The following is a 12,101-nucleotide window of genomic DNA, read 5'->3' as shown; positions in this document are numbered from 1 at the left end:
ACAATCCCTAACACAAAATGAAAGCAGCAGCTCCTGCTTCACAGGACAGCCTGGATGCCTACAGAGACAAGGGCTGCTAACATGTGTTCCTCTGTTACCATCAGCTGGCACTGAAGAACTATGATCTAATATCTTATGTTTAAAATCTCATATAAATGATGATGGAAACTCGACATATATTGGAAGCAATATTATATACAGTGAGACACTTGCTATCTTTAAAACTTATACTGATTAAAATTAAATTTCTGAATATTTTATTTGTATAGTATTATGATATAAAACAAGTAAATACATTATTTAAAGCCATGCATTTGTCTCATAATTGGTCTAGATTTGTTACAAATTTACTTCAATGGTTCATAAGAATAATTCTGATTTTTGCATATATGGTAAAAAATACTTTAAAAATTAATATTTTTTTTAAAAAGAATGAAACCAGACTTCAATGCAAAGTATCTACCACAAAGGAATAGTAAGAGCTATTATTCCTTAAAGTTCAATTAGATAATAAATTATGTTTCAAGCATCTTCACATAGAAATTCTAATCACAAATTATAAGAATCAGAGAAAATCAACAATTTATCTAAACATCGTTACATAGGAAATTTGAAGAAACTGCAAGTAATTCTTAATGCTCTCATTCTGAGTCTCCGACTTCTCCAGACTGTGCTGTATTTCCTTCAAGCATATATCCTGATGCTGGGTTTTCTAATTGAAGAGAGAGACAGAGAATCAATATGGCACTCATATGCAAGATGAAGATTTGTAAGTATATATGCAATAGCTGAATACATCAGTTTTTCCCAAAGAAATTTTACATATCATCTTCCTTAAAACAGTATATTTAGTGATTAAATAATATATGATTAATCATTCTACTTTGACAATTTACTGCATACTGTAACTCTGCCCTAAATTACTAGATCTAATGTGATATTTAGAGAATCAGGGTTAGTTCCTATTATGTACCATGACACCTTTTCTTACTCATTTTTGCCATTTTTCTGCCAAAATACATGTTTTATCCCATAAGACCTTCACTGTCTTAAACTTTTTTAAATAAACATTACTATAAAAAAAAACCTTGCAAATAAAAAACAGCAAACACCAAAATTAACTAGACCCAAAATTCAATAACCTGTTACCATTAGAATATACATTCTGAAAGGAAAGTGTTTTAAGAACTGACAGAATTTCATCTCTGATAACATGAATATTTCTTCCTAAACTATTTTAAAAAGTAAAATGAACTTAATTCATGTCCAATGAGGGAGAAGTTTTAGTAAACTCATACAAATTTTGAACTTTGGTTGTGTACAGATTTCTAGGTGGGCTGCTTACTGCAAATGCTTTAGATAAGACAGGTTTCCAGCTAAACCCCACACACTCCAAGAACAGAGGCCTTTTGTGTTTCTCATAGCAGATAGTATAGACACCACCACCCAAAACTGAGCAGTGCCCAATGGGAGAAGCAGGGAATTATGTGGCAAAGCCCTAGACTGGACTGCACACATCATAGAATGAATGGAGCTGGGCTTTATGGTGCATCAGTTTGGAAAGAACAGTAACTCCACAGTTACACACTGCAGGGCAGAATGTAAACACAAATGAGCTTCAGGACAGTAAGGTCTGAAAGACAAGACACTGTGACTTCAGTAGGGTTGCCACAGCTGTGAAGCTGTGAGGTCACCCTTCAAAGTGTGCATCCACCCCACCTCACAGCCTGCAGGGTACACCATGTACTGTGGAGATAGTCATGTGGCCAGGGTTAGGTTCAGGCTGTCTGAGCACTCACAGCTCGGGCTGGCTAATGTATGTGCCTGTGGATGCTAATGACTCACTGAACTGTCTGTGCCCTGAATGGCATCCAAGACATTCATTTATTTCTAGCTATTTCTAAGTTAGGCTCAGAATTCTAGATTGTTTACTAGCACAACAATTAACAGGTTTAACATCAGATCTTAATCTATTTATTTTAGCAGCTTTTGCAAAGTACTAAACACAGAACAGAGAAATCCATCTTATTTCAGTTTATTTTTTTCAGGGGCTTCAACTGCACAAAGAACATCACACATTTTACAATCCTGACAGGGAGGAGTTTGTTTGCTTTCGTTTAGAAATCCAGCAAACTCACTAGACAAAAAGAATAAACAGTATACATCAAAATAATTTAACTTTTGAACCCTTTAGATTTACAATTTGGAAATGAAAAAGGAGTTTTAACAGAGTCTCTAACTCCTGGAAAAAGAAAATACTAGCATTCTCTATGTAATTATCAAGTAGAGAGTTATTAAGTAATTTAAGCACAACTAATGCCAGCTTCAAGAGTATCTTAAGCCAACAGAGTATTTCATGAATATTCAGGAAAAAAATATGAGACTAATTAAACTTGGTATTCTCATTTCACAGTGGAATGGATCAAAGCATCCATCACTCATGCAGACTGGACAATGGTGAATATTAAAATCATCTTTCTAAGATATAATATCCATTAATCAAGGCACATATAAAAATCTAGCTTATAACTCTTTAACTTGCATGTATCTTTAAAAGATGAAAATTCAAGTAAATAAAATATAAATAAAGCTTAAGTAGCTTCTATGTGAAACCTTCCCTGAGCAGCCCCACAGACACGCTGTGCAGGGAGCCTCCCAATGAGACTTGGAGGCTGTGTGATGAAGCTGCACAGAGCAGGGTGATGAGAACTCTGGTTTGCATTTTGATTATTTGTCATTCTTAATATTCACAGTAAAATCAAAGTCCTGACCAGCTTCCACCTGTATGCTAAAGATGTAACTAAGATGCATAGAATGCGTGATAAGTGCTCACTTTTATAACAAGCAACACACATACTTACAGTGTTCATCTTGTCAACAAGTTGGTTTTGTTCTTCATTTTTCTTTCTAAGCTCAGTTTCCAGATCTAATATTTTAATTTGTAAAGCCCTCTCTCTAGATGACATTTTCTCTACTTCTTCAGAAACCTGTAATTTTCATTAAGAGAATAAAATAACTAAATGTGTCTTCCTTTAAATATATTTTGAAGCCCTGATATAATCACAGTATACTTTTTTTTCCCAAGTAGGTATTAGTTGGGTATGACAACCCCGTTAGAAACTATTTCAATGTACTTTATCTTGAGTTGGGTATACAGTTCCATAGAAGATTGATTTCCTAGCATGTGGAAGGCCCTGGTTCAATTCCAGTACTACAAAGGGAAAAATGAAGAGTTTAATTTTGAAAAGCACACACAAGATTGGCACTTGCTTCATCATTCACTCTCAGTACAGCCTGAGTGCCAGTCTTCTACTTCTCTTTGCTGCTTATGCTATGTTGGTTTGAAGCCACAAGTGTGAGAGCAGAGGCAGGGGCTAGTCTAAGAACAAAAGAGCTAAGCAGGAAGGACTCCTGCTCCAACAGAACTCTGAGGACTGGTTCTAAGACATCAGAACCAATTCACAGACTTCTTCATGAATGCAGCAGGAAGGGAGCTCTGAAGTCGAAAAGGAGGGGCTCCAGGGAAACATCCATGCCCTCGATGTGGACAAGGGTGACACAGCTGTGGTGGCCCTTGTCACCTGGTCAGAAATGAGAGACATGGCCGCATTCCACTGCTGCAAGACAGAGGAAATAACAGTCACTGTCTGGGGACTCTGACCACTTTGGGACAAAGCCTGAGAGGACCTGGCATTGTCAAGATCTTATCCTGAACTCAAGGTAAAGCCCTCCAGAGCCTTCTTTCCAGAGGTTAGTGTGGCTGGGAAATCTGCAGCTGGTTCACAGCTGGCACCACTCCTTCTTATTCAACTTATTCAATGATGTGTCCCTTAAAATCAACTTAAGTTGGTTTCTCACTGCAAAGTTCAGAACACTGGAAGGTATCACAGCTTAACACTGACAGAACTAACCCTAAGTACCTTGAGGAATACAATAAATAAAAGAGAGTTAAGAGGGAAGGATTTAAAATTTGGCTTAAGACATGTCAGGTTGGCAAGTCAGGGTTAAGTGGAGATGCCAAGTAAAGCAGACTTCAGTGGGGTGAGACATGAGAGTCCTCAGGGTGGAGCCGCTCACTGTGTTAGCCCCCATTCATCCTACAAGGAATATCACAAGCCCCATTTTGTTGGTTAGGAAACTAAAGTTTAGAAAGGCAGCCTGCCCTTGGTAAGAGTGCTTTGCATCAGAGCCAGTATTCAAATCAGCTGCCGAGATTCACCCTATGGTCTTTCAACATGAGATTTCAAGTTGTTTGATAAACTCATGTATTCTTCGAGATCTTCCCATCATTCCCTTTCACCCTGGTTGAAATACCCACTTTTCCTCCATGTCTACTATAGAACCTACATGTAGGGTGACATCCCTGCTATACTGAGTGCCCTAGAACTCAGGTCTAGCCTTTTCACCTTTGTCTGTGAAGAACTATGGAAGTGCCTACACGCCAAGAGGCTAGGTAAGCTGAATGTACACTTAACAGACTGAACTGGAATACAATTCTTGTATACACTTGTTTGTGCAACAAATATTTATCACAGAGTTGAGCTTTAGAGCTCACTGGATCCCAATCAAGACCAAAACCTTTAATTATGTATTTACTCATCTACACACACACACACACACACACACACACACACACACAGGCAGGTGTGTGGAGGGGTCACACTCTCCAGGTCCTTTCCATCTCTGCCCATTCCCTCACCACATCAGCATGCATCTGGAAAAGCAGTCCTGGCTCAGTAATATCTGTGTTTTGTTCTGAGGGAAAATGAAGTAAAGAATAAAAGTGGAGCTGCTCCCTCCTCCCTGTCGTCAGCATACAAACAATAACCGTAGGCTTGGCAGTGAGAACCCACTCTGGCAAACTAATTAAAATGTTTCTAAATAAAGGCCATCTGTACCTTTTGTCTTCCTTCTTCCAAAGCGGCTTCCAGTTGCCTGGCCAGTGCTGTGCACTCTGCAGCCTTCTCTTTCAGCTCCAGGTCACTGTGCCTGAGATACTCCTCTTGGTCGGCCAGCTTCTTCTCAAGCTCCTTATTCTCTGCATCCATCTGCTCTAATTTCCTTTATATCACATACACATAGACATGTACATACACATACATGCATATATATCACATACACACAGACATGTACATACACATAGATATATACACATTTATATCACACACACACACACACACACACACACACACACACACACACACACACACACACTCATATATCACACACAGAGATTACCGTGATGAGGAAATGTAACATCAGTTTTAAGTCAACCTGACACGTACTCTTTGAGGTTCTCACACTTTAACTGAATGAGATGATTTTCATCCTCAAGAGAAAGCTTGGTCAGAAGGGTATGGTTTCCATCAACCTAAGTGGAATTTAAAAGAAAGAAAAGAAAAAGACAGGTTTTTTTCAGTTATTTTCTTCATCAACTTCCAAGGAAATTACGTATTTTATTTAGAAGTATAAGAAACAAGAAGATATGAATACACAGAAAGACACCAAGCCATGTTTACAATGCTAATCCACAAGTTCTCCAGATCCTCACAGAGATTTAAAAGCTGGTGTTGTTTATGTTAGAAAATGAAATACATTTTTTCCTGGGTGATAGTAATTAAAATACCCTGAACAGTGTTCTAATGAAAAGGAACATCTAGCTTTGAGGGACTAGAGATGTGGCTCGGCTGGCAACCACGTTCCCAGCAAGTACAAACCCAGCATGTACAAACCCAGCACTACAGAAAGCTTGTGCTGCAATCCCAGCTCAGAAAGCAGAGGAAAGAGGACCAGAAATTCAATTCTATCCTCAGACAGAGACCAGTCCAGGCTACATGAAACCCTGCCTCCAAAAAAAAAAAAAAAAAAAACCCAACAAGAACAAGACAAACGCTTAAAAAAATGTGTGTGTGACAAATTTAAACATTGTTCATTAGACAGTTAATCTGTTATGTTTCTCATGTTAATCAATATGTTTCTCATATCAATAATGCTCCACTTAAACTAAGCAGTACCCCCTGAGCTTGAGTCTCTAGCTGCATATGTAGCAGAAGATGACCTAATCAGCCATCATTGGGAAGAGAGGCCCCTTGGTCTTGCAAACTTTATATGACCCAGCACAGGGGAAGGCCAGGGCCAAGTAGTGGGAGTGGGTGGGTAGGGGAGCAGGGGCAGGGGGGTGGGCGGTATAGGGAACTTTCAGGATAGCATTTGAAATGTAAATAAAGAAAATAATAATAATAATAAAATACTAATAGATAACTACCCGTGACAATGCTGAGTAAAAGTCAAAGAAGTCAAAGACAAAGTTGCTCAGAACAGACCATTCTTCCCACTGCTACACAGTCTGAATGAAAGAGTTTAAGTAGCTTTAATAATAAGAATATTTCTCCTCAGGCCTAGAGAGATAGCGCAGCAGTTACAAGCACTGGCTTCTCCTTCAGAGGACTCAAGTTATATTCCCCACCCCACAGGGTGGCTCACAACCATCCCATAACTCCAGTCCCAGAGACTATGATGGCCTCTTCTGGCCACTTTGGGCACTACATGCATGTGGTGCACAGAAATGCAGACAAAACATACATACACATAGCATAAAAAATAATTTTTCTTATTCTTATTAAAGTAGCATTTTTTTTCTAGTAGAATTTCTTCTTGGAATTTGCTTTGTGTTTTTAAAAGCTAAATAAGTTTCTTTTGAAAGGCACAAAGGGACTACTTCCTGGAAATGTCTTACAAGTAAGGAATCAGACTGGCTAGCAGACACAGACATGCTTCTAAGAAAACACCAAGTAATCCTAAAGCATGTACTGTGTTCTCTGTGATATGCACTGAGGGAGGAGGTAGGACACACAGTTCCTATGCAGGTGGATTGATAGGTATTAAGTGAAAGAATAGAATTACCCCAATAAGTGTGATGCACAATTCTAATTAAAATGCATTCTGATTTTTGCAAGGTAAGCTATTATTTGTCTTATGCTGATGTCAAGAAACAGGCAAGCCCGGCTTTGCCCTCCTCTCATTACATCACCACACTATGTCCTCCAAGTCCAAATGCAGATGCATATAAGTCACCCATATCAGCTATCTTTATGACCAGTGTCACCAGGAAATACTAAAGATAAAGTTGAGTATCTGCATGAAAATACTGCATCAGCGATAACAGATGACACGCGTGCCGTCAACTGCTGAAATGATGTCAAGTGTTTCTTTAACACATCTTCCAAGACTCAGAGAGCGATGGACACCTGGCCCTGAAGCTCCCTAATGGTGAGCGCCTGCTCTGCACACTTCTCCTTGCAGCGCTGCAGCTTCTCCTGACACTCCTCAAGTCTCTGTTCGGCTGATGTGAAGGAGCTGCGGGCTTGCTCTACCTGCTTCAGATGCGACTCCACCTGGCCTCTCATCTGAGGTGTGGCATTAGGGGAAATAAAGGCAAGGTCATACATTTGGCAGGAATATTCTTACTATCTTAAAGACTAGACAAGCTTGTTATTAATCAGTACCTTACATATGTTAATTTACATGAGACATGTAAGTAAAATTAATTAGTTTCAGATAGGCTGTCAGGCAAATAAGTATAGCACTATCAGCCTACATCAGTGCACATGTGACTAAGGAATGGGTCTGTCCTCAGCTCTGCAGTAACTGTCACTTCACTGCCCTTTCTGTCAGGGGTGGGGGGGAGGAGAGCACTGCTTCAGGAGAGCTACTGCACATTCTCAGATGACTGCATCTGATCACTGTTGTCATGGTGAGTACCCACAATACTCCCCTCACCCCCTGCCCTTCTCACTGTGGCACTTCCATAAATCACAGAGAAGAGAGTGCAGTAATACAAACTAAGGAACGCAGCATTGCTCTCTGTAACTGTAAACAGCTAAAAGGTTGACATTTAGGGTGTTCCCTTGGAGGGACTTCAAGAGGGAGAACTTCTCTGAGCTGGGCACTCATAGCACATGCACCATCTGGCCATCTTGAAGACAAGAGACAAGCACACCTCTGAACCTCTAAAACAGATAAGATCCTAGGAGAAAATCAGGAGACTCAAGCAGCAGAGAAATAAAAAGAAGACTTCCTTTTTAAACAAACAAACAAACAAACAAACATACTTTTCTAGTTCTATCACAGCAAATATTATAAGGGCATTGCTGAAAAAACAAAAACAAAAAACAAAACCCTGGTTCCTCCCCTTTCTGGCTTTAACCTGGGCTTTTACTGCATTCCCTAGCAGCAGAGGGGGATGTGCATGAGATTGTCCGGTGAGAAACAACAATAGACTTCTAATAGCATCTTCTTTTGTCTGCTAAAACAGGTGAGAACAGCTCTAAGAACAGCACCTTATTTGGTGGCCTGACAGCCCGCTCAGGCTGACCCTGTCTTGAAAGCGATGCCTCCTCTTAATCCCCAGTCTTGAAATGGGTCAGCAATGCAGCACCAGCAGCCATAGACTGCGCCTAACCACTAACACTCTTGACCTCTTGGCCAGGAATCAGTATCCTATGACTCTCATTTTTTCCTTACCAAAACAATGTGAAATCCAAAAGAGAATGTGGCTCCATCAAAAAACTTAAAACTATTCACAAAAACATCATCACCTGCCAATGCTGGCTTCCCTTTCTTCTGTCACAAATGGATGAATAAAAGGAGAGGGTTTTCAAGATACCATTTTTTCCAAAATGCACTTACCAGAAAATAGCTTACTTTGCAATTCTTTTAGTTACTAAAGACATAAAAATAGAAAGAGGGAGAGGGAGAGAGAGACAGAGAGAGACAGAGAGATAGAGAAAGAGTCAGAGAGACTAGTTTGCATTTTATTGCTGATAGATCTCAGTGATAATAATTGGGCCTTTTGAGCAGAAGGGGTTTGCAACCTCATAGGAAGAACAACAATATCAACCAACCAGACCTCCAAAGCTCCCAGAGACTAAACCACCAACCAATGAGTTCACATGGAGGGACCCATGGCTCCAGCTTCATATGTAGCAGAGGATGGTCTTGTGGGCATCAGTAGAAGGGGAGGCCCCTGGGCCTGTGAAGGCTCAATGCCCCAGTCTAGAGGAATGCCAGGGCAGGAAGGCAGGAGTGAGTGGGTGGGTGGGGGAACATCCTCACAGAAGCAGGGGAAGGGAGGATGGGATAGGGGATTTCTGGGGGCAGGGTGGGTGGGTGGAAACCAGGAAAGGGGATAACATTTGAAATGTAAATAAAGAAACTATCCAATTTTTAAAAAGAAACAAACAAAAAACAAACAAAAATAGTCAATATCATTAGCTATTAAGAAAATCACAATGAAACTCACAATAAGATACTACTACCTACCTAACAGAATGGCTAAAGTAGTCATAATAACAATAAATCTTTGTGAGGATTCAGTCAGTCCATCATGCATTATTGTTAATGGAATACATTTTTCTTTATGCTGTTTGAAAAAAACCTCATAACAAAAATGAGGCATTTATGCTATTTCTCAAATATGAATAAAAAAGTAAACCGATGTTCACACAAATAAACAACATTTCAAGCACGGGAGAAAGAGTAAACTCTGGCCGAGCCTGGAAAGAGCCACTCGCAGGCGTGCACTTGGGAGATGACTGAGAAGCAGCACACTAGCCAGGGTCACGTGAGGCACACATGGAAAATACTTCATTACTTCAATTTCAAACTCACCTTCTCTAACTTTTTGTTTTTATTAGTTATTATTAGGTTATTTTCATGTAGTAAATTTTTGCATCTACTTTTCACCATTTCAGCTGCTTCTTGCAACTTTTGTACCTAAAAACAAAAACAAAAAACAGACTCTAAAGCACCACGTATGATTTCAAGTGTTAACATGAAGTAACGCTAAGGCATGTATTTGCACTGATTTCACTTTGAATGTGCAGTTCTTTACAACTCTCTCAGCATGTTCATATAACATTACTCCAGACACTATTTCTTAGTGTTCGACTAGAACTCATCCTCCACTGTCCACCAGTCTTCTCCAACCGATGCTCTCATGTTACCTGAGGTCTAAGGACTACATTCATCTTCACTTTCGGGTCACTGCTACTTTAAGAAAGTAGTCTGTCATTCACCCAACACCTGTCATAACAGCTAACAACAATTACACAAGTGACAGCTCATACTGCGGAGGAGGAGGAGCAAGGGGTACACTCCTCGATTGCTGGTGAGAGGGCAAACTTGCACAGCCACTGTGAATAAGTGTGGCAGTTCCCGAGGAAGATAGACACTTAGCTACCTCAAGATCCAGCTATGTCACTCCTTGGTATATACCCAAAGAACGCTCCATCCTACAACAGAGACGCTTGACTAGTCACATCATCTCTGCCCTCTTCATTGGAGACAGCGTAAACATTGCTAACAGAACAATGTATACAGAAAAAGTGGTATGTTTTCATAATGTAGTGTTACTCAACTGCTAAAAACATGAAACCATGAACTGTGCAAGGGGTGGGACTAGAAAAAAATCATCCCAAGTAAGGTAACCCAGACACAAAAGGACAAGTCTGATAACTATCGCTTGCATGTGGATATTAGCCGTTAATGATAATGAAGCTATCGTCCAAAGAACCAAAGAGGTTAGGTAGAGAGTAAGAGACTAGGGAGACAAATAGATCTCATTAGGAAAAGGAAATAGAATACTTATGGATGAGGTGGGAGCAGACACAAGGAGATCGAGTGTGAGGAGAAGGGGGCAACAAGGAGGGAATATAGGAAGAGGCAGCTAAACCTAAGGGCCATCTGAGGGGTAATATGGAAACCTAATACAGGTGAGGCTTCCTAAAACATAAACATGTACGAAGGCAAGCTTAATGAAACCTCCAAATAATGGAGGAGACAAAGCCCCAATTGGCCATCTCTTGTACAAGCTTCTAGTACAAGATTTGGGCTGCATCTAATTGAGTTACTGGCCAAAGGGGTCCCATGGGAATCCCCAAATAACCCAGGCTATTGTCAAAACAACACAGCACAAGCTGACAGCAAGGGCTCACTGCTGAAGCAACACCTCCACGACCCAGTGACACCTACACGACCCAGTGACACCTCCACGACCCAGTGACACCTACACGACCCAGTGAACATAGAGAGGTTGAGCTGGAGCCTCCATGCAACCTTCGCCTATGTGTGCCAGAGTTCTGGTACAGGAAGGTACTCTGCACATTATCAAAAGAGAAGCATAAACACCAATCCAGCCACAATCCCTTTCACCTACAATGGTATCCTACCCACAAGATATGCTAGGGCAGCAGTTCCCAATCTATGGGTTGTGACTCCTTTGGCAAACCTCTGTCTCCAAAAATATTGTTACCATTATGATTCATAACAGTAACAAAATTATAGTTATGAAGTAGCAATGAAAATAATTTTGTGGTTAGGGCCACTGCAACAGGAAGAACTGTAAAGAGTCATAGCATTAGGAGGTTGAGAACCACTGTACTATGGTGGCAAAAAGCTTGTGGAAATAAGCAATGAGTATATGATTTGACTTAAGACCTACTCCATGAAATGGGATCCATACTTAACAATGCTTGATGACCAAGAACCAGAGACTAGATAGTCCAAGACCTAGAGCAAAACCAAATACTGCTGCTCTACACAGATGATAAATTAGCAATAAAAATTATTCCTAATGACATTTTGCTATATCCACAGATCAGTGCTTTGCTCAGCTCTCATTAGAGAAGCTTCCTCCTGCAGCAATGGGAACAAATGCAGACCCACAGCCAGACACTGTGAAGAGAGTGAGAGACCTTGGAACGCTCAGCCATAAACACGATGTTTTCATCAAATTTCTCCCTGCAGGGCCTAGAAAAGCCCACAGAAAAGGAGGTAAAAAGACTGTAAGATCCAGAGGGACTGGAGGTCACCAGGAAAACAAGGCCATCTAAATCAACACGAGTAAATATCATATGAACTCACAAACTGAAGCCACACGCACACATCTGTACCAGGTCCTTTGTGTAATATTATGGCTTCCAGTTTACTGTTTTTTTTTTTTCTTTTTTTATATTTTATTTTTTAACTGTCTTTAATCTTTTTTTTTATTATTATTATTTTCTTTATTTACATTTCAAATGCTATCCCGAAAGTTTCCCATA

At 40.1% G+C, this 12,101-nt stretch overlaps 1 protein-coding gene across 4 annotated transcripts in view; it reads right to left on the bottom strand.

The window, feature by feature from the left end:
* Positions 1-216: 216 nt before the first annotated feature.
* The window catches only part of Odf2l (outer dense fiber of sperm tails 2 like), a 37,372-nt gene continuing 25,487 nt past the window's right edge, over positions 217-12,101 (bottom strand). For 3 of the 4 annotated variants that reach the window (XM_029537846.1, XM_029537845.1, XM_029537847.1), the window contains 5 exons: positions 9,670-9,774; positions 5,286-5,371; positions 4,899-5,061; positions 2,862-2,987; positions 217-712 (listed from right to left, as the gene is read on the bottom strand). In XM_029537846.1, coding sequence (XP_029393706.1) covers positions 584-712; positions 2,862-2,987; positions 4,899-5,061; positions 5,286-5,371; positions 9,670-9,774 — 609 coding nt within the window. In that variant the 3' untranslated portion in view covers positions 217-583. The remainder of the gene's footprint in view (positions 713-2,861; positions 2,988-4,898; positions 5,062-5,285; positions 5,372-9,669; positions 9,775-12,101) is intronic. The other variant, XM_021196177.2, reaches the window with a different exon arrangement.

The sequence above is a fragment of the Mus pahari genome, chromosome 4 (assembly GCF_900095145.1).
Source record: "Mus pahari chromosome 4, PAHARI_EIJ_v1.1, whole genome shotgun sequence".
NCBI lineage: Eukaryota > Metazoa > Chordata > Mammalia > Rodentia > Muridae > Mus > Mus pahari.
The sequence above is the reverse complement of the archived record's forward strand: the minus strand, read 5'-3'. Positions and strand labels throughout refer to the sequence as shown.